Here is a 23,403-nt window from a genome sequence, read left to right as displayed (position 1 = left end):
CCCTTAACATCTGCATTTTCCTATAGAAAATTTCTGAAAAGCAATGTACTCACTAAAAATTAATGTCAATCCCATCTGCACTTTATAAAACCATTTCAGACCTTTTTCAAATTCTTATAAATCTCAACTTTAATTTCAGGGACAAAAATTAAATGTATACTCAGTGAATTAATAGAATAGACTATTTCAGTTGAAAGGTACCTGCAACAATCATCCAGTCCAACTGCCTGACCAATTCAGGCCTGACCAAAGCTTAATGCATGTTATTAAGTGTATTGTCCAAATACCTCTTAAATACTGGAATGCTTGGGGTATCAATTACATCTCTAGGAAGCCTGTTCCAGGATCTGACCACCCTCTCGGGAAAGAAACATCCAGTCTAAACCTCTGTGGTACAGCTTTAAACCATTTCCACATGTGAAAGAAATTAAGAATAAATTAAGAAAGCATGAATTAAGCAAAGCAGTAACTCCGAGCTCTGCTTACCTGTTGACTGCAGAATCTGTGCGGATCGTTGCAATAGGAGACCTCATGTTTTTCAAATCCCAGACTTTTACTGTACGGTCATCACTACCAGAAACAACATTGTCTCCCACAGTGAAAACTGCAGATGTCACAGTGCTAAACAATCAGGAATAAAGACAAAGATGTCAAGCTCTAAACTTCTATATTAAACTAGCATCTGATTTAAAGTTTTCATTTCTGTTCCTGTGTTTCCTTTAGCATATGTAGCTTGCCTTCTCTATTTTTACTTTTTTTTAAGCGAAGTATATTAAAATTCAAAGCAGGTATTTTTGAATAAAACAAAATATTCTTACAAGAAGCTATGACACTTAAGGTGAACAGGGCTTCTCTTAGCACTGGCCCAAGCGCTAAGAGAAGCGGCCCAACAGCACAGACTCGCTCAGAGGCATCTTTCATATTTCACTGATCCTAATACGAGCTAAACAGGTCCAGTCTTGAAACCTTAATTCACTTTTGAAGTTCTGCACTAATGTCCAGTAGGCTCATCATACAACCCCAACTGAATTAGTAGCATAGAGTACAAATCAGTAGTCAAGTTCTTTTCTTTCCATCCAAAGATTTCTGCAGAACCATCCCATTCACTGCACAGAGGACATCCCGAACACCTGAGATGTAGCTAAAGCTATTCTGTACACACACATGAACATGCTGTAATCCACACACAGAGTCTCCAGTATAGCTCCACTATCAATAGCTATAGCAATCTAACAATCTCTAATTGTGATTTCTAGTCCTGTTTCACAAGCACCTAAAGTCTGAGTCAGATAAAAATGGCAAGGAGTAGTAAGAAGCACAAACATACAGTTCTTCAAATTTTACCCATTACACCTAGAAGCGCACCAGGGCAGCCAGAGAAAGATTCATGAGAGTATTTCTAGCAGTTGAAAGTGCAACATATAACTTCCAGAATATATTCTATAAAGAATTTTATTTTCAAATTTTATTATCTTTGTATTTTACGGCTTCAGATACCAGTATATCAGTATTCTGGGCTCAAGCAAACAATTTTCGTGATGATTCTATGATTATTTTTAAACATTTTACCTTTATTTAATATTAACCAATTAAAAGCTTTTGTACTACAATTTTCATTGTAATTGTGTGAATTCCCAACTCAAAGCCAGTTATTTTCTGCCCACATAATGTACTAACAAAGCATTTTTGTCTCTCCTTACAACCATTAGGGAAGGCTTCTCAATCTGTTTCTACAGATTTGATTTAATGACCTATCTTGTAGCTTGGGTCATGCACATCAATTTCTTAGAATTTAGTAATTTTAATTTAAGTTGTCAGTTGTTACTGTCACTTTAGTTGTTCTGCAGAAATTTGAATTCATGTCCTATTCAAGCTGCTGATTGAGATTAGCACAAGCCAGGTCACAATGGACCAGTTTATGCAAGCCTCTTAATTTAAATTGACACCAAATTAAGTTTTAATTAGGATGAAGGCCCACTTTATTCATGATACCAAGTTTCCTAACACATTATTAGAGTGCAGCTAAGCCACCAGGGAGATGATTACAGTAAGAACCAAGAGGTCTTCAACAAATCTTCTGGACTTCATGAACAAAAAGTCAAAAAGTTAAAACATACATGAAGGCCACAACTGCTGAGTCTCTCATCAGGCACCTCCATTTTTGGGAAGAAAACTCACTCATGCAGTCAAGCTGCTGCACAATACAGCTGGTATGTTCTTACCACCAAACTTGTCTTCTACCAGCCCAACCTCCTTCAAACTTACCAACATCTGCACTTCTCACTAGTTCTTTACACAAGCTGCAAAATACCTCAGAAAAATATTTCAGGCTTTCACTAAACTCTATGCTGCTGCAACAGTTTTGAAGCAATGTTTGTAAGTTTAAAATTCTGTGTTCAATCTCCATAATTTGCACACACGTTGGGAGACTTCCTAGCACACAACAGCATAAGGAATTCAAGTCATAGAAAACCTCCAGGTGAGTGAATGTACTGCACTTCAGTATTCTGCTGCCAACAAACAAATCTGTTTTCCCATCATACATTTTATTCCAATTACAACTGGAATGTGTTGTGAAACTGTCTTAAAATAACCCTCCACTTTTGGGTGCTTTTTTTCAAAACTTTAAAGAGCTTTCCAGCTTCTCTGATCTCATATTGGTTCTGCTTTATCATTTATCACTTTCAAACATGGTTAAGTTTCTTTGACCACATGAGGTTCTCTAATCCTTAGATTTATCATTTTTAAAATAAAAATATTCAAAACTATTGCCAGGAAAACAGAATGCCAACCCTAGGTTAGCTCGATCCTTCCTGCTCCTACAAAAACTCTAAGAAGATAACAAAATCCTTTCCAGCTTAACTTACTCTTTCCAGCTTAACCATTCAGATATTACTGGGTACACTAAGCAAAAGTTTGAAAAATAAAAATGCAATGAAATTCTGCTGTAGCTCTCTGGAAACAGGGCAAGTGATAGAGAGGCAAAGGGAAGGCTGCTGGTCTGTTTTTAGTGACAACTCTAAAGGTGTTTAGTGGTCTTAGCCCTCCATTCACGCTCAGCTCAGCCCTGCAAGGCCCTGCAGGCTGGGATGTGCACTATTTGCAAGCACATGGGACTAGGAAAACCATCTTTTACATGAGGAGTTTTGAACTTAACAGCTAAATATAAAAGCATTTCTTACTGAACCCAGTGTTTATGACCAAGAATTTTGGTCCCAGTTCCAAAGCAAAGAGTATCTGGATATCTGCATAACATTCCCTGTGCTTTTACAAAAATGAAGCATGACTCTTCTAAGGGGAACATTCAATTCAATTCTCAAAAATATCTCATTTTCAAAATAATATTGCAAGGCTTGAAGTTTTAAGTAACTTAACAACAAGTCTAGAAAGGCCAAAACAGTATCATTCTCACAAACCTGACAGCTCTGGGGAGGGTTATCAGCATGTCACTGTCATCTGAGTAAAGACTAAGTGGTTTTTTGGTTTTGTTTTTTTTTTTTTTATTTTAAAGTGGAACATATTGAGTTCATACTTTAAAAAATCACATGCATCTAAATTCAAAAACATGCTTAACACTATTGACTTATAACATGAGCAAGTGCTGCGCTCATAGATCTTATGAAGCACAAATCATGTTCTGTCTCCTCTGATTTCCATCTGGGGTATCTCTTAACATGACAGATGCATCTCACCAGTTTTTTCCTTGGGTTTGTGTTTATTTGTTTTTTTTAATTAAACAAAATAGCGACAAGAAGAAAGGCCATTTACCTACTTAAAAACTAAACCAGGATTTCAGCCCAACTAAAGGGAAATGGTGAGAAGAAAGCAAGGGAAGCAAAGTCTGTGTGGGAAGAAAGAAGTTAACACAAGCAGCCAATAAACAAACAACCTTTCAGAAGTATTGCCTCCATAACCCCATCTTTATCACAAAAATTAAGTTTTTTTCCTCTATTTTCATGGGGCTAGATTTAATTTTGTTTGTATTAGTCTTCAGTTTGTTCTAACCCAGATAAAACTTTGGTTAACATCCCCTTGGCTAAACTAATAAAAAGTATCAACAAGAGATCATCAGCCTCTGTGTTAACTGAATGCTAGAAGACATTAGATTTTTAATAACTCAAAAAGATGACAGGTATTGTAGGACATTAAAAAACAAAAAAAAAAGAAACAAGTGAAGAGGAATCAGTCTTATGACACTTCAAACTGTGAGTCCCACAGGGAGTTTGGTGTGCTACAACTGTTCTCCAAAAAAGCTTCAGTCTCCACCAAACCCCAGCAAAACTCATTTATCTTGTCATAGGGAGCAGCCGAGCGTGTACTTCCAGCTGACAGCGTGGCACTTCCTCACCACACACCACTGCCTGGCCTCGAACATCCTGCTCCCTCCGTGGGTCTCAATCACCAGAAATGCTGTGGTGCTCACACTCCTCATTAGGCTGAACAGCTGTCTCCCCAGTCACACTGAGACACAAAACTGCTTTGCATAACAATCTGCTGAAATTTCACACATAGGGGAAGAGGGGAAAGAAAAAACATTGGAAATGTTGGACCATGAAATGCTGATGCAGAACTCTCACTGGCAATGCACCAAAAAAAAAGTTAACACTGCTCTTTCCATTTTGATTTGCAATCTAAACTGGGATTTACCACTGAATTGGGGACAACACATTTTCATGGCCTTGAAAAGGCATCTACATGCATTCATCTGTGTGTGGGATGAAAATGCACCAAACCAGAGCTTTCAGATAAATTTATTCAAGGTAACTTGAATACATACATTTACATACAATTGTATGCAAGCAGCAAAATTTGAGGGCTCAAATATGCCTCTCATTTTAAGTAGTAAAATTCAGAAAAAAAACCTAAAGGAAGCTCAATTTGGTATCACATTTTCTGCACAAGTTTCCTTTATTTTAGGGGAACAAAGCATATCCCCACACCAAGCAGTCTGCAGTCTGAGGGGAAGCCAGGACCTGTGTTTAAAACCTCCAGATGCGGACGACCCCACTGCCCATCTCAACAGGAGATGGCACTGACCACAGGAGTCCCAGGTAAGCAGCACACCAGTACTGCACATCTGAGTGCATTCAGGTTTCAGAAATGCTAAAAGCACTCGATTCCAGGAACAGCTACAGATATAATTCCCAAAGCCTGTCTGTGGATTTATTTCCAAATATCAGCAGAGCTTTTTTCTTCAACTTGAGAAACAGTAAGAACACATCACGGAATCACAGACTCAATTATGTTGGAAAAGACCTCTGAGATCATCGAGTCCAACCTATGACCAAACACCACCACGTCAATCAGACCATGGCACTGAGTGCCATGTCCAGTCTTTCCTAAACAGCTCCAGGGACAGTGACTCCACCACCTCACTGGGCAGCCCATTCCAATGTCTGATCACCCCTTCTGTGAAAAATTCCTCCTAATGTCCAACCTAAACCTCTATGGGCACAGCTTGCAGCCATTTCCTCTCATTCTGTCACTGGCTGCCTGGGAGAAGAGGCCAAGCCCCACCTCTTGTCAGGCAGTTGCAGAGAGCAATAAAATCCACCCTGACCTTCCTCTTCTCCAGGAATTAACAAAGCTTTACCATTTAAACCAGAGATACATGTTTCATGACGCTTGCAGAAAATTGCCAGTATCTGCCTTTCTCACTATCTGTCATAAAATAATAAAATTATGCAAGATTGAAAACAGTAACTAGCTTTTATAAGAATTTCTCAACGCTAAGTTAGTAGTTAGTTAAGGTGCAAATATTTTTAAATCCATTTCATCACATTTATGAGGGGATTAAAAAAGTTCCATTTATTCCTGCACCACTGCTGCATACGTTACCTGAGCTCAAGATAGGATACAAAGAAAAGGCCTCTCGCTATCCTCCTCTCTGGGTCGGTTGAATAAAAATCGTAACACTCCTTAGTGCATGCATTCAATACAGAATTAAGATTCTCTTGATCTATTGTAGTGAGGCTTAAAGCACTCAAAACCAATTGGATACAGACTTATCATCTACATCTTTTTTAAAGCAATTGACAAAACTCTAAAGTCTAACACTGAGTGCAACCAAACTTTGTTACATATCCCATTCCCCAAAATAAAATACTTAAAGGATTTTTTTTCTTTTAGCTACAGAGCTTTTAATTTTAAGCACTTACTCTTAAAGAGTACGTTATTCAAAATTTCTTGTACTTCTCCATTAATTAGGAAGCAACATTTGCCTTGAGGAAGTCCATCTGACACCAGAAAATGTTGAAGAACAAAAAGGAAACAAAATTATCAAAAGAATATTCACTTTCAAATTGCCTTTTTTTGGCACTTTGGTAACTCCATGACAGTATCAGGTTGGCGGAATGTTAGGCGAGAAAATTGGGAATTCAAGCTGTGCAAGAGAGCAAGGAGAGGCAACCTGGATGGGCTGAAGGCATGTAAAACATGCCAGCCCTAGTCTGTCCTGAAACAGATCTATGAAGAAGCACTCAGCATGGGAAGTGAGGCAAATTCAAAGCTGGATCCCTGGGGTTATCAGTCATTAAGGCTGCTAACAAGTCTAAGAAAACTGTTGATTCCTTAGCATGTTACCTGTATGTAGTAAATGTAAACCGAAAGGTTTTGTAAACATGTTCAGAAGCACTCGAAGCATTTTAAAAAGCTAACCCTAGGGCTTCAAGCCCAGGCCATAATCTTCATTTAAAGAATATTCAACATGCAAATGTAGGATCAGAACAGTGTGTGAAATGCAAGTTTGGAGCCTTTTCTCAATAAAATGCAAGAGGGGAAAAAAGCCCTCAGCAGACAAAACAAGGTAGGAATACTAACAGCAATATCACAACCATCTAGTTAATCAGTGAGGCTTGGGGAGAAAACTGAATGTTTCATCACAAAAATTTTGCATTTCTTACAGAACCTAGATTGAGATATCCACACATGGTGAATGCCTAAGGCATTCTTTGATGAGAAACAACAGAAAAATGGTAGACAAAGCATCACTAAAACCATTATGTGTTAGACTGATCAAACTCCACTGATAGCATCCAACTTGTTACATTTTGTTTGGCACAAAAGGTTTTGACTAAAAGCCCAAGCACAGAATTAGTCAAAGGTGCAAAGCTTGCGTTTTTAGGACTACATCCACAAATGTTTTACCTTCACCAAGAAAGTGTGGCTGAATACCTAGCAGTGACCTTGTAATATTGGGCATATCAAGAATAAGACTGCTTTCCAACAGGGATGTCCAATGACATCGCTGCCTGGAGAAAAGGCACTTCCCCCTGCCATGACTTGCTCTTTCATGAACAATATATTCAACACAGACACAAATAAGATATGAGAATTAAATCTTGCAGACCAAAGAACCTGAGAAAGACAACTGACCTTGGCAAACCCAAGTGTCCACAAAAACTAAAGCAATTATTACGCTCTTGAAACAGAATGCCATTTTGACATTAACTGTCAATTCACTAAATGTCAGATTCAGCCCAGCATCCCAATCAGCAGCTGCTTAGTAATTTTCCTATTTTTTAGTGCAGATTCTTCAGCAAGCATAAGGGTTGGAAAATAAAAAGTTGAAACAAGACATATTTGCAATTCTCTAATTTCAGAGTTCTCAGGATGAAGCACAACTCACCATCCAGCTGCACATTCAGAGACATACAGGCAGCAAATGAACAGGAACTTTCCCTTCTGGTCTCTTAGAGCCACACAAGCAGAGTGAAAGGAGATGGAATACGCTGCAGTCCGAAAGAGCTATAAGCTCTTTGTAAGAAATAACATAAGATCCATGATCAGCGTTTTTTTTCCCGAGTTTGCCCAGAAAGTAACATAAGGATACAGATTCCACAGCTAAGACACATTCATGCTTGACACACTGGCTCAATCTAGCCACAAACATCAGTAAGTTTGAAAAGTAGCAAACAAACTTTGTCATTTTCTTGGGCTAGGACAAAAGTACTCGCTCAAATTTATGGGGTTTTTAAAGATCAAAAATGCATTTAATTGCCATGACAAGGTGGTGCATAACTATATACTGAACAATCAAGAAGCATTAACAAAGGATATTCACTTAAGGAGAGCAACCCAAAGCTGCTTCTGAAGACATCACTTTATTCTTGAAGGATGGCATTTGCAAGTCCAGACTTGGAAGCCCTGCATAGTTTTTTTCAAGCATTTCAAGAGCAATGTCCCCAACCACTATGTACCTCTGACAGTCACTAAAGAAAACAAAACCCTTTATTATTTATCAATTAACTTTTCAGCTACATATGAGCATCAACATACTACAAATGTATAGTAAAAGCACTGCTTAGTTTAAAAAGTGTGCAAGAATCCACTAGTTAATAAACATTCTGTTGCCCCCAAGGTATTAATTTATTTCCAATGTTACTAAATTGTCAGAAAAAATGTATAAAATCTGTAAAGTACTGGCTAGACTTGTACAGACTAAGATTTTTTTTTTTAAAGCTACAAATGGTAAAAATTACCAACATTAGGATTTTAGAAGGCTCCACACATCAAGACAGTCCTGCACATGCAGAGTGCTCAAAGGGACAGAAAAACTCATCAAGTAGATATGCAAGAGCATGTTAACATGCCCAGAGTTATTCAACTAGGCCACCGTGTTGGGAAAAGCAAGGCCTTCACAGCTGGGACAAGATAGGCTGTGCAGGTGATGGCAAAGGAAAGCACAAGTGAAGTGAAATGAAAACTGCCATGTAGATGCCAGAACCATTTTGCTCCTCAGATCAGAACAAAACCTCAGTTCAATTTGAAGAGCTCTAATCAATAACCTCTAAACTGAATAATTTCTCAATAAGAGAACAGCTGTTATTATCAATCATGTATTTCAAAGCAGTATCTGCTGGAAAAAAGGTATTGGAATTTGAGTCACCAGTATAATTTTCGGAAGCTTTAACTCAGGAAATCAATTTAATTAACAGGCAACAAGTTAGTGCCTGGATTATAAAATAAATGTAGCCTTTTCCCAGGGTTCTGTTAAACTCCTCATACGAGGATGTGATTGGGGATTCACAGCACTAGTAAGACAAATTCCTATTGCTGCACACATAAAACCAGATAATAACAAAGATTTATATTTAAGGAAACATCAGTCTTATTTCCACATCATTTCGTATTTTTTTCATCAGCAGAGAATAAGTAAGGGAGATGAACTGGGGGCACAGCAAATCTAAAAGAGTAAGTGACAAGATACTTTACCTGCTGTGTCAGCAGGGCACAGGCAAGTAAGTCATGTATTGAACTGAAGCAGTCATATTTATAGACACACACAGAGTATATGAAAAATGTAAACAAGCAATGTTTACAGAACTGGAAACTTCCATGGGAAGATACAACTTCAAAAAAAGACACTAGGTGACTGCAGGCTTGAAGTGCAAAAGCACTATCAACGCACTATACTAAGTCTATAAATGTCAAAATACACTTAGAAACACACTTTGAGGCAAAACACATAGCTTGTAAATAAGAACAGAAAATACAGGAAACTTTTATAAGTAATATAGGAAACAAAGCTTTTGAAGATAAAAAAACAGAACACAGAAACTGAAGCTAGACAGACTCAGACCAGGGAAGCACAAAAAGTTTAGCAAAGAAGTTAAACACTGCAACAAGCAACATACAGAATTTACCAAGAGATAAGTTGAAATCTTTATCATTGGAACAACCTAACATAATGTTGTCAATTCTAAAATTACCTCCTAATTCAAAACAGATATCAATGCAAGCAGCTCAAGACAGACACCTTGACCACAACAATTCCTTCTGGCCTTACCGGATGAGAATTTATTTTCTTAAATTGCCTTAGTAGTAGATGATAAGAAAAAATCTGCTTTTAATGAAGCTATGCTCAGGACACCAAAATAAAAGGTGATTTCTTAGGCCACTTAAGATACAAACAATCTCTCATAGATGATGACATACCATCACTTTGACATACAGGACAATGCACTGCAACTCTTCATCTTCTGGCATCAATTAACTCTATAAAAGCTTTATATACTCTGTCTTTAACAGGATTCTATAGTCTCTCAACACATCGGCATCAGTTTTATTTTTCACACGATAACGAGCCATTTCGAGTAAACCCCCAGTGTCGTTCATTAAGCTAATTAGAGGAAGCTGAGATCGCACCGCCGTCTCCGCGCCGGGCCGGGCCGGGCGCCCGCCGCGGTGCGGTGCTGCCACCTGCTGGTGAGCGGCTGTAGCGCGGATCCCCCGCCAGGAGGAAGGGATCGGATGGAGAGAGATTTTGGGTGCTGCGACACAATAAACACGGAATGCTGGCCTCATGATTGAGATGTTTGGCATCTAATTATATTGGCTTAGCGCATTAAGAGTTGATCTGGTGAAACACACTGGGAAAAAATAGCTGCTCTGTGAGCTCCAGACTCAACAGGTACGACTCAGCCAGAGGGTGTTAAAACTTACGGTTGAGGACTCTAAATCATCAGTGTTAACAACTGTAACATCCAATTTACAGAACTGATGCCAAGGGCCTATCCAAATATTAAATACTTGGCATATTATTCAAATAGACATTCAGAAAAGCCAAAAAAGTGTCTCTTGTGTATGTATTTTTCACAACAGATAAAACAGTTTCTTCTGTGCTGCTTAACGTGAGAAGATTGTTAGTGTTGATTAGAAAGCAATTTAAAAATATTTTGCCAGTAGGCAGTACAATAAAGGAACAAAAATAAAATTCCTCAAAGTATGTCTCAACTGCAAAAATACCAACCCCCCCATCTCTGCTCTAACTGTACTCCTCAGTGGAACACCTTCTGTAACAGAATTACCCCTTCCACAAATCAGAGACCTCTGCAGCCCTGGCCACTGAAAAGTAAAGTCAGTTGTGAGACCCTCAAATTTAGGGTGCATTTGGTGAAAAAGCCTATGTCAATACTAAAAACTCATACATTCAAAGTTAAAAACAGAGACAGTTGATAAAGCACACAAACACAAACATGAAGACGATTAAAAGCTAGAATAAGAGTGACTGAAGAGGTTGCACAAGGTCTACTCCATTCCTAAAAAATAAACTCTCTGCTAGTTTATAGGTCTCAGCAATAGAAGCCAAAACACCAGCTAACAGTTTTTACAGTATGCACCATCACCCAAGATCAACATCATTTGGTCTCAGCAAGCATATAGGAAAACAGAAACTTGGTCAGTCTTGGTCACTTCTCTGAAAAAATGTCCTGGGACAAAGCAGTTAATCAGCTTGGGAAAAAATGCAAGCACCAAGGGATACAAAACCTTCCAACTTTATATGACATTCTAGGAAAAGTGGTAGAAGAACACAAAAGTGATGAGATTAAACAATTCTAGGATGCAGGCCACAAAAATCAAGCTTACTGCTCTATCAGGAGAAGATGCCTACTTATACAGATGATTGTGAAGCACCAAGTAATTTATCAAGCTCAGGAGTCCAGGGCAGGGGGGTTAAAGAGGTTTTAGTTTATATATAGGCTAATCAATAGCTAAAAAAATGAAAAAGTGGATACTGAAATCAGTCATAATGTAAATTACGCATTTGAATTAATAAAAACCAGAAATGTGAATAAATATTTGTGGTTTGTATTTTGAGCTATGATTAGCAATCACATTTTATTCTGAAGGAGGGAGGTGAAATTTTTTCTGAAACATTCAAGCTCAAACATTCACTAGTCTCAAAAAGAGATTTGCTTCTTTGGGTAAAGTATTTCCAAGTTACATCTGCATTTTCTATGTATCAGAATTCCAAAAAACAGAAAGGTAAGTAAACACCAGAACACAGATTCTCATGACTATATTTGTCCATATCCAATAGTAGTCAGTACAACAACATTAAGCCTAAATTGGTAACTAAAAATGTTACATCAGAATCACTGTTTTGACAGAACATGGCAGTTGGTGCCCATACTTTTATTTCTTATTTTATGTAAAAATTAGAAGCTTTTAAGAGTGAAAATTAATCCTTTTTTTATCCACTGGTTTCAAAGGAGTAACCTTTACTTCACACTGAGTATCAAGACAAGCAGAGGCAATCTGCTTGATCCACTGCCTCACAGCAATAACCCCAAACAGCAGGCATAACCAATGCCAAAAAGAACCTCATACCTTAAATCACCTTTAATTGTAACAGTTTTTATCAGGACTTACCACATGAGCAATAGCACACCAAGAGCCCTGGCTGTTGTTTTGGAAATTACGTACTGCTGTGCTACATTAGAAGGAGGACAGTTGGGGGTTTCTGTGAAAATCACTCTTACAAAACAGGAATTAACTCAGTACCTCAGAAAGAGCATGGGAACAGTTCTGGCCAAATTTGCAACTTTTTGAACTTGTAAAAACTTGTGAAAGAGCTGTCACTTACTCTGTGTGGCCCTGAAAGACATTCACAGAATGGATAGAAGGATCTCTGAAATCCCACAGGCGGAAGGTGGTGTCGCGTGACGATGTCACCACGAGACGCTGGGTGGGATGTGTACAACAATGTGTGAGCTCTTGATCGTGCCCTACAATCACACATGAGAACAAGTAAGGTAACGAAAACCAGACTTTTCATTTCCACATACACTTGGAATGAAATGCTGATGATTTTTTCCTCTTTTTCCTAAACAGAAAGGAATAATGATCATTCTGAACTTTAATCCTGTTACTGCTGTAAAAGTTTGGGAATGTGTTTGAAGGCAAAAACCACACTACTTATTTCACATTCAGTAGTGCAGGTTATTGCTGCTTAACACACCATGAACACAGCAAAAGCCTTTTGCAAGAACTAAAATCTGGGTACATTCAATTTGGGTACGTTCAATTTAAACACAACTATTTTCATAGGTTAAATCATAAGCTTAAAAGAAGACAAATTCATGCTCAGGGGATTTACAAGATTGCAATTTTAGAAACTGTTACAACACTGAGCAGCAGATGGTACACACTCATACTGCTCCAGAGAAACAACTTACTTTTCTCAATGTTTTAGTTGCTACAAATAATCCCACTTATAAAAACAAACCACCAATTTAATTTTTTGTGAGTGAACAAATACCTGTAAGAGAATGGACAAGTTCAGAAGTCTCTACATCATACAGGTTTGCTGTCCTGTCCCATGATGCTGTCACAGCTTGCTTCCCCCCAACAAGCCAGTCGGCTGCTATGACCACTCCTTGATGGCTTTTCAGTGAAGTTAATGGGGCTCTGACAGTGGGGCAATCACTGGAACCATCTCCATCTCCATCAGGTTCATCTTTATCTGAGCATTCAACTTCATCTTCTCCAGACACTTGCTGTAAAATGCAAGAGAAAAAAGATGCAGAATAAAAGGGAAGGAATGTCTCTAAGTTACATTTTGCAGGGTAAATGCTTCCCAATCCCCTAAACATGAATGTGGGTAAATTAATTCTGCTACACCCAGCCGATTCCAGTACTCCCTATCACAAACTTGGTTGAAGGACCATAACCAGTGAGTTAAATGCAGTTTTAATAACTCCTTTTAACAACTTGCTGATGTGCGGCTGAGGGAACTGGAGGTGTTCAGCCTGGAGAAAAGGAGGCTCAGGGGAGACCTCATTGCTCTCTACAACTCTCTGAAAGGATGGTGCAGCCAGGTGGGTGTCAGTCTCTTCTCTCAAGGAAAAAGTGATAGGACAAGAGGAAGCATCCTCAAGTAGCACCAGGGAATGTTTAGACTGGCTATTAGGAAAAATGCCTTCACCAAAAGGGTTATTAAGCCTTGGAATAGGCTACCCAGGGAAGTGGGGAAATCAACATCCCCGGGGGTATCTAAAAGACAGGTAGATGTGACCCTTAAGGACATGGTTTAGGGCTTTAGCAGTGTGGGGTTAACAGCTGGACTTGATCTTAAGAGTTTTTTTCCAATCTAAATGATTCTATGATTCTACTTCATCTTAAAATCTCCTCCAAACTCTTTAGCTCTGAGTATCTGTCCCCTTTACTATCTGCTAAGTGTATTACCCTAGAGTTTCATTGCAGCACATTATCAAGGGACTTTTTCCTTTCAATTTTTAAGGGTAGGAAGCATCTAACAGGACACTGACTATATTAATCTTTGGGAAGACAATAATTTACAGACATTTTTATCCATTAAAATCAAATCATTACATCAATATTTGTCTGTTGGCTGATACATAGTCATCATGCAGTGCTGATGTAAACTGGACGCAAAAAAAAAATTCTTTTGCTCATCATTAAACATCATTCTCTGAACTCCTTTTTCACTTACACAAGACAAAAACATCTTTCTTTTATGTTACTTGGGTGTGGAAAAGATAACATTTTTATTTTCTTTCAAAATGGAAATGCCAAATCAAATAAACTGAATCAAACATTTTCCATTCAGAAATCTATCTCGTATTATACAGCAAACTCCTGCCCCTACTTAGCCTGCTGTGAAACTCATGCTATAAGCTATGTTTTCTTCACAATTTAGTAAGGGTGGTTTTAAGTAAAATAAGCATTTGACAGGCTAGAGTAAACACTGACTAAATAAAGGCCTGGGGACAACAACATCAGACAATGTGATGTGTTCTGGAAAGGGTTGATTAGAAATCAATAAAGACTCAATTAAATAAATGCTAAAATTGCAAGTCTTTATCATCAGTTTTCAATCCACAGCAACTATAGCTAATACTATAGTAACTATAGCTAATACTTGTGCCTTGGTAAGTTAAGCTACAAAAATTTAGCTAGTTTAAAAAGCACTTCATTATACTTTTACAGTTCATTTACATATTTACTACCTTGAACAAGAAGTTGATTCATCTCCTTGCAGCTGTAAATTCTGTTCTGCACCAAATGCCTTTGAAAACATGAAGGGAGTCTATTTTCAAAGAAAAGCTGAAATACAGCTGTTCAACTAAAACCTTAAAATCCCACCTTTGGCAGTCCTGAGATCATGTATTTTTTAATTATGTGTAAATTTAACATTTAGTCTTATCATAAAACCTGTATCTGATGAAATTGCTGTGCAATTAGTTTAGTTGCAGTAGGTTGATTGCTTACATTGCAGTCTGCAGTTGGCTGAGGTGTAGGCAACTGTACTATGTACCTCCAGATGTGAGCAGTCTGGTCTCCAGATGCTGCACAGAGGAAAAGAGGTAAAAAAAAGAGAGGGAAAATAAATAAGAGCATTTCCATGGGCAATAAAAACAAGCTTTAATATTACATTTAGCAATACTGTCTAAGTTGCATCTATCTTTCCTAACAGATACCCTTATGAACTTCATGGTAAGCAAGTCTCAACATCTCAGATGTAACTCATTATGCAAGACATAAGTAGCTACCAAATTAATCACTCCTACAGTGAAACATACATTTGAATACTACACATCAGAACACGAGTCTCACCACTGTTCAATATGTGACATTTGGATACATCACCAGGTATTCATTTATTGTTTCTCAAAATACTGGGGTTCTTTATTCAATGATTTCTTCCATTAAATATTTTTACTGTGGTTTTAATGAGAAACCCAAAATAGCAAGTGTAAGCTACTCCTCTTCTGCCTTATGACTCAGCTTAACTAGTAGCAGTTTACAGCTCAGCAGGTACCATGTGATTTTAAACTCCATCTGTTTTAAAATGGACTTATTCATTATTAACTAAGGCAAAACTCAAGATTGTCCTTGCTATGATCAGAACGAATATGTTCCAGTACCTGAGGGGTACCAAGCCGAATGGTTTAGATAGAGAAAAACAGTTTGTAATTAGTATGCAAAATTCTGGCAAGCTCAATGTATATGAAAGTACTAGGAAATGTATCTCATCTAACAGACTAAGAAGGCTGGAAGAAAGCTCAACCTTATATTATTTCTGATGTCACTATTCTGGATCAGCAGCAAGATTTTTTTTTTTTTTAACCAGTTCTAAATTAATTATCACTGAAGAAAAAGAATCCCTGAGAACTCTCAATTGAAATATTTTGCAGAACCATCTCCCAGAAAAATAATGGGAGAATAAGAATCAAACAAAAGCTGTCTATAGCTAGGTTAGTTTGGGTTTTAAGTCACTTTACATAGTAAAATTGTTTATGGTAACAAAATAATGGCTACAGTTAGCAGATGAAAACAGGAAAATCCAAACAGATAAATCCTAGACAGAAGGCCTGCTACTCCCTACCTTCCTTTTAAGTGCCCACTGTAGATGCAGAAAGCAGAAGTGTTTTAATTTCTAACCTCAGCAGCAATTATCATCATTTTACAATGACTTACCTAATAGCGGCAAATTGAATCCAGACCTCTTTAATCCCAAAGCTAGTATCCTAAATGCTGGACTATATGAACCACAGGATTAGACCAATCAGACAGTTTTCAAACCTGAAGTTGCACTGATGGTACGCTCAGGCCTGAAAACACCTTCACACTAACAGTCTTATTTTCACACTGCTTTTTCGGCACACCCAATAGCGCAATATCATTCTCCTTTACTTCTGGAAATATCATTTATAGATATACATATAGATAGAACAGACTATTTCAATTGGAAAAGACCTACAACAAATCTCCAATTCAACTCTCTGACCACTTCAGGGCTGATCAAAAATAAAAGTGTGTTGTTACGGGCATTGTCCAAATGCCTCTTAAACACTGACAGGCCTGGAGCATCAACCATCTCTCTAGGGAGCCTGTTGCAGGACCTGGTGATCCTCTTGGTAAAATAATGCTTCCTAATATTTAGCCTAAAACTTCCCAGCAGAGCTTTGAGCCATTCCCATGCATCCCATCACTGGCTCTCAGGGGAAAGAGCTCAGCACATCCCTTTCCAATTCCCCTCCTCAGGAAGCTGTAGAGAGCAACAAGGTCATCCCTCAGGTTCCTTTACTCCAAACCAGAGAAACCCAAAGTCTTTACCTGCTTCTCACACAACTTCCCACCATTTCACCAGCTTTGGGGTTCTCCTCTGGACACATTCAAGGACCTTCACAACCTTCTTAAATTGTGGGGCCCAGAACTGCACACAGCACTACAGGTGAGGCCACACCAACACTGACTCACCTCTTTTGACCAGCTGGTTGTGGGGTGTTTGATGAGGTTTGCCCTCTGGACTGCCCAGGCATACTGCTGACTTAAATCAAGCCTGCTGACAACCAGCACCCCCTGAGCCCTTTCTGCAGGGCTGCACTCCAGCCACTCCTCTCTCAATTTATACTTGTGCTCAACACTACTCTGCTTTAGCTGCAGCATCCAGCATTTGAACTTGTTAGATTTCATCCCATCCATCATTGCCCAATGCCCTCGCTTACTTGGATCCCTCTGAAAGGCCTCCTGTCCCTCATGAGAATCAGCAGTACCTCCCAGTTTGGTATCACCAACAAACTTGCGAAAGGTGCATTCAATTCCTGCATCCAGGTCATTGATAAATCTATTGAACAGGGCTGGCTCTAGAACTGATTCCTGAGGAACACCACTGGTGATCCTTTGCCAGCCAGATGCAGCCCCATTCACTAGAACCCTCTGAGCTCTGCCCTTCAGCCAGCTGCCCACATAGCACACCGTGAACCTGCTAATCCCACAGCTGGACAACTTGTCCAGAACAACGCTGTGAAGGACAACATCAAAACCCTTACTAAAAACCAGAAAAACTAAATCCACCACATTCCCTTCAGCCACTAGGCAGGTCACCTTATCCTAGAAGGATGTCAAATTAGTTAAACAGGACCTTCCCTTTGTGAACCCATGTTTACAGTGCCTGATGACTGCACTATTCTTTAAATAATAAATTATAATCTCCATATGTTTTTCAGGAACCAAGATTGGATTAACAGGTCTGTAGTTCCATGGATCTTTCCTCACACCCTTCTTGGAATATTGGAGTAACACTAGTCAGAAGGGACCTCTCCAGGCTCCCAAGACCTTTGGTAGATAATCAAGAGGTATCCTGCCATAACACCTACTAGCTCTTTCAGTACTCCGGGATGAATTCCAGAACATTCAGCTGATGTATGATTCTCAGTGTCTGGTTTGGAGCAGGGAAGCACAAATGACAACATGACATGAAAAACACAGATGGCAAGATCTAGCTCTGATTTTTTATGCCTTCAAGTATAAAAATAATTTAATCAACAAGGATGCTGACAAAGCAATAGGGAGAGAGGCTACAACCAGAACAACTTAGCAAAATACACTTCTTTTCCATCAAGATTAATATACTTAACATATGAAAAAACTTTACATACCTGTAAGAGCCACTTGCTCAGTGGGATGAAACTTTATGGAGTTCACTGTTTGAAACAAAGTAAAGTTTTAAATTAGTATACTAAAAGAATTCTTTCGCCATTATTTTATCATTAAAAGTATTGAAAAATCAAGTCTTCTTAAGTTTTAAGCAACTTTTGGTTGTGATCTTTTAGGTGATATAAAAGTGCAGTACCAAGGAAAGCAGCTGTAATTGATTATACAACAAACACATATTTTCTAGAAAGTTATTTCCTGAATCTAGTACAAGTGATTCATGTTAGAGAGGATAAACAAACCACATTCAAGAAGTACATAAGCTGACAGGGGACAGTGCTCTGGACTTCCATAAAGAGAATTTAAGTATTCATAATTATTTCTAACTTAATGAAAACTTACTATATGTTACCATCAACTTTCTGCTTATTACTTAGGATTGCAAGAAGAAATGACTGAAAACCTGATGCAAGTAACACAAATGGGATTTCAGTCCTGCAACCATGTCAAAACATAATGGCTTCAAAATAGGCCTGCAAGAATTCTATCACCCAACGAAGCTCTTCATTTCATTTCAGTGCATAAGATTCAATTCAAGACAGAATTTAGAAATCATTTCCATTCATTATACAAGTAAAATAGATGCACATGTTGGGAGAGCACGGTGCAGTGAGTCTAAAAAGATACTCCTTACACTGAACTAATTCTATGGTGCACCAGCTGCTGGCACCCAAAACCTTTGCACCATTTCAAATCAACTGTCAAACTGTTCAAAAAAAAAGAAGTTTTACTAAATAAAAAATACATTATTTCTAATATAGTTTATAGATGTGTATAGTTATATAAAATTTATATACAGTATAATTTTTTTGTTGTTGTTCAAACACAGTTGTTTAAACACGGCTGTTTAAATATAGGTTAGAACTTCTTATTTTCATAGTTATCCAAATAGCAATTTTAGAAGAAAACTATCAGCATGGAAGTTCAAGTGAGTGAAGTTTTCAAACATGACCTTACAGAACTTAAAGGTCCATACAGCAAGCAACCCGAGATATCTGAACACATTAGTGTGTTACCAGTTTTTTCTATGTATTTATCTTTGTGCTGTAGGAGAGAAAAGTCATACAGCAGAAAGAAAAAGTACAACTCATGGCTGAAGCAGTTCTAGAGAACTTAATTCTATTTGTATCCTTACAAAGTTCCTGTGATGTGCTGAGTTACTTAACTAAACAATCCTGGTCAGTAACTGTGTTCCTCACTTTCCCAGGGTATGATCACTCAAAGTGCTCCATTCTCTACAGCACATTAAAGCTATGGAAAACCTCTCCAATTTTGGTCTACAAAATCCTGCATTGTAACTCATTAAGAGACAGAAGGGGGCGAATCAGATTCTTGTCAAATTGGATACCAAAAATTAAGATTAACATCAAGAACACTCACTGCACTGCACCTCTCCACCCAAGATGGGGTTTAAAAACCCTGTATCCACAATATTCATATTGGTATAAAGAAAGACAAACACCTATATTTAATTAACTGTCTTAAAACTGTCTTAAAAACAAGATCTTAGTATTATGCAGCAAATTATATATGGGATATTAAACAAATAAGTGCAAACAGATATTCACCCAGCATCTGTAGTTTCTAACCCAAATATAACACAGATCCTGCAAGACAGCTAATTTAGGATTATATAAGTTTCCCTTGTTCTCCGCACACACGAGACCTCAGTAAGTTGTGACATTTAACTTCTGAGTGTCGTAACTGTGCCTGTAAATTTCTTTATATGGACTTGTTTATTCACTTAGCATCTGCAGAACTGTCTTAACGTGCCTCTCCAATAAAGAATCATATTACAAAATGCTCTCTGCATGAAAATTAGTGGAACTTCACAATTGACTTAGTAATGATATTGGCACACCTGCAAGTGAAACCCCAATAAACATTTCTGTAGCTGGCCAAAACACATTTCCCCCTCCCATGCTCTGTTCCCAGTTTTCACAACATGCCCTTATCTTACCTGAGCCAACATGCCCGACATACTTGACAAGGCACTTCCCTGTTTCTATGCTCCACAGCAAAGCAGTGTGATCTACAAAGATTAAAAAGCAGCTGTAAATAGTTAAAAACATATGATTTTCATTTTTACCCTTTCAACAAACAAGTTATCTTCCACTCTAGCACATACCATATGAAAGATTTTAAATGTAGAACTCTTGACTACCACCTTATATACAAAACATTTTCTTATCATTGTACACGTCTTGCCCAAAAAGTAAAGGTGCTATCCTAATCAGATTAATTTGCAATAACTATTGAAAGACAAATTCTACTTTTGATATTTTTCCTAACTTGGTTACATGCTTCATATATAATGCTCCAGCTGTGTATCATGAGACTCAAAAAAAATCAGAGAAAGCATCCCATGATGAAAAGGCAGTCACTACAAACAGGAACTCTATGCACAATCTATTTACTTCCTGCATGGAAGTTCCAAATGCATACAGGTCACTGCAGAGCACTAAAAAAATTAATTTAAAAAAGAAATCAAAATGCCTCTCCTTTATCCTGACACACCCAAAATTAAACAATTCAATACTTAAGTGGGTAGTACCTAACGCTGAATTGGAGAATGGCTGTTTCCAAGTTAAATCAGGACAAAGACAAGATGTCGCACACAAAGATAAAATGTGCCCCTCAGCAGGCACATAAAAATTGTAACAGGTCAGTCCAAAAAGCAGAGGTTTCTGGTCTGTAAATACTGATCTAGTCAGTACCTTCAGATTCTGTTCCAGCTTCCAAAGACTATCACTTCAAATTGACTGATTCTGTCTAGTTATGATTTATTTCCCTAATAATTTTCTAAAACTACACAAATATCTATACTGATTTTTGGACTATAATAGATTTAATGACTTATTCATTAGTACTTGTTCCCCCTCAAGTGGGAAGGAATAAATCTAATAAAGTAAAAAGGACTGAAAATTAACACTTTTAGCTGTCCCTGTGTTCTTAGGCAAAAGACAGAACGCAAGAATACAAGAATATGCAAACTATGACCACGTGTATAGTTTCTATAAAACAAAGACTAAACAATGCTAGGATAGAAAGCCTGCAGGAGTCTCTGTATCCAGCCGTATGAAGTTCTGTGCCAGAGGCCTCCCCAGGCAAGCAGCTCCCCATCCCACCCATCCACACCACCCAACATGCGAAGCTGACTAAGGAGAGTACGACCTGCATGGAAGTGAACTGGCACAAGTTTTAGAAAGACCAACAAGTATAATTGAACCCTCTAAGGAAAAGGAAATTCCCATTTTAAGAATTTTTCAGCTACAGAATTTCTTTAAAAGGACTCTTTCAGCGTGGAGCTCCGTTTCCAAGTATGCTTTGGATCTGTATTTGCTATAGCTTAGCGACTTAAGCATTTTCTAAACATTCAAGCAACACAAAACTTTACCAGCAGATGCAGTTCCCAACACTACTGGCTGAGTTTTCGCGACACTGACATCCCAAATACCATCCCTGTGGCCAACATATTCCTTTACCAGTTGACAGATTGCCCTTGATGTTGTAGTTTTAAAACTGGATACAATCTGAAATAGCAGAGACACCAACATTTTTTTTCCACATTGATCCAAGATTAAGTAATTATCTCACAAATAAAAACAGACATTAACTTTTCCATGATTCTTTAATGTTCTGACAATACCCTATTGTCAAAATTTTGACATTTGATGGCCGGAAAGTGAGTTTGGATGCAAACATACCTCTCATTTCTTTTTTTTTTCTTTTTTAATAGCAGCCCTTTTACAGAATGCAAGACAAACTATTCTGTACTACAGTAATGCAATCTTATTGGAATAATGAGTTGTACAAGTGCAGAGTGCATTTCCCATTCAGTCTGGGTAAGGATTTTAATGGGAAAAAAAGAAGAAAAAGACCAAACCCAGCAAAAGACCTTAAAACTTTCCTTGCCTATTCCCAAACAAGTACATCCGATAACTCAGGCAGTCCCTGCTAGCCAGTGTAGTGTCTTTGAAAAAAATGTACTTATTATATAATTCTAGTAAAACCCAGAAACATTCCAATTTAAAACACTCACTGCTGTTTATCTTTAAAACTGCATGAAGCTAATCAAATCAAACATTAACCTGAGAGCATATGCCTGTTTATTTGTGTAATGAAGCTTTTAAAAAAATATGTCAAACTCATCTAAACATGTGATAAGTATGCTCCCTCAAAGTGAAGCTATTAGGGGAAAAACAGAAAAGACTCATTAAATCCAAATTAGTATGTGCATATGTAATACCAAATGAAAGGAAGAAAAGTCTAGTAAAACAGTAAAACTACAAGTCACTACAATGCAGAAATGCTGAAAACACCCAGTATCTACAGAAAGGAACCAAATTGCAGAAATTCTACATTTTCAGATAAAGGGGAGTGCAATATTAAAAAAAAAAAAAGTTTGTCTTGCTGAACACTTCCAGAGACAACTGAAACCAAGAGTCATGAAAGATGGCTTTAAAAAGTAAAACCACCATTACAAACACCCTATTTTTACCCCACAAGTCTTGAAGCTTATAACTGTTCTTTGAGAAAGACTACCTCAAAAGCTTTGTTAAACTGAAACAAAAAGACAACTTCAATTTATCAGTGTTTTCCTCAGCATGGAATTACGGACAGGTATCTGACCAGTTAAATCAAAACCTTTAAATACTTCAACACAAATCACATTAAGACTTATCTACAGCTTAGTAAAAGTTAGAAAGTTAATTAAGTCTACATTTCAGACAGTAAACTAAGGTTAAAATCCCATTAGTTTCTGGTATTAAAATAGAAGGCCTTAAGATGTCATTAAAGCAAATTACTTCAAAAAAGGTTTTTAAAGCTAAAAGAAAATCTGCAAGAGCATTCCAAATCCTGAGCATGTCAACTCTCCTATGATGAAATGATAATGCCCTATTTGAATTCCAAATTGTCAGCTAATATGCATTTTGGTTTCACAGCAGCAGAAGGAACAGTCCTTAAAGACGCACTGAAAAGAGAACAGGCTAATGCTAAAGATTATTAGTTCAACCGTACTGCAGAATTTCCTGTATTTTGAACACAATCCTACAGATGCAACTTTCACACTGAACACAGTCCTTAAACTAAATGCACTCATGTCTGAGAAGCAGAACAGCTGAATTAAGTACTAACAGGAAAGGACTAATACAGCAC

General features: G+C 37.8%; 1 protein-coding gene across 2 annotated transcripts in view; it reads right to left on the bottom strand.

Moving 5' to 3' along the window:
- Positions 1 to 23,403, bottom strand: part of WDR37 (WD repeat domain 37) — a 47,170-nt gene that overhangs the window by 5,083 nt on the left and 18,684 nt on the right. For both annotated transcript variants that reach the window (XM_048287105.1, XM_048287173.1), the window contains 7 exons: positions 21,641 to 21,776; positions 20,204 to 20,275; positions 18,189 to 18,233; positions 15,016 to 15,092; positions 13,043 to 13,280; positions 12,368 to 12,509; positions 487 to 621 (listed from right to left, as the gene is read on the bottom strand). In XM_048287105.1, coding sequence (XP_048143062.1) covers positions 487 to 621; positions 12,368 to 12,509; positions 13,043 to 13,280; positions 15,016 to 15,092; positions 18,189 to 18,233; positions 20,204 to 20,275; positions 21,641 to 21,776 — 845 coding nt within the window. The remainder of the gene's footprint in view (positions 1 to 486; positions 622 to 12,367; positions 12,510 to 13,042; positions 13,281 to 15,015; positions 15,093 to 18,188; positions 18,234 to 20,203; positions 20,276 to 21,640; positions 21,777 to 23,403) is intronic.

The sequence above is a fragment of the Corvus hawaiiensis genome, chromosome 1 (assembly GCF_020740725.1).
Source record: "Corvus hawaiiensis isolate bCorHaw1 chromosome 1, bCorHaw1.pri.cur, whole genome shotgun sequence".
In the NCBI taxonomy this organism is placed as follows: Eukaryota; Metazoa; Chordata; class Aves; order Passeriformes; family Corvidae; genus Corvus; species Corvus hawaiiensis.
The sequence above is the reverse complement of the archived record's forward strand: the minus strand, read 5'-3'. Positions and strand labels throughout refer to the sequence as shown.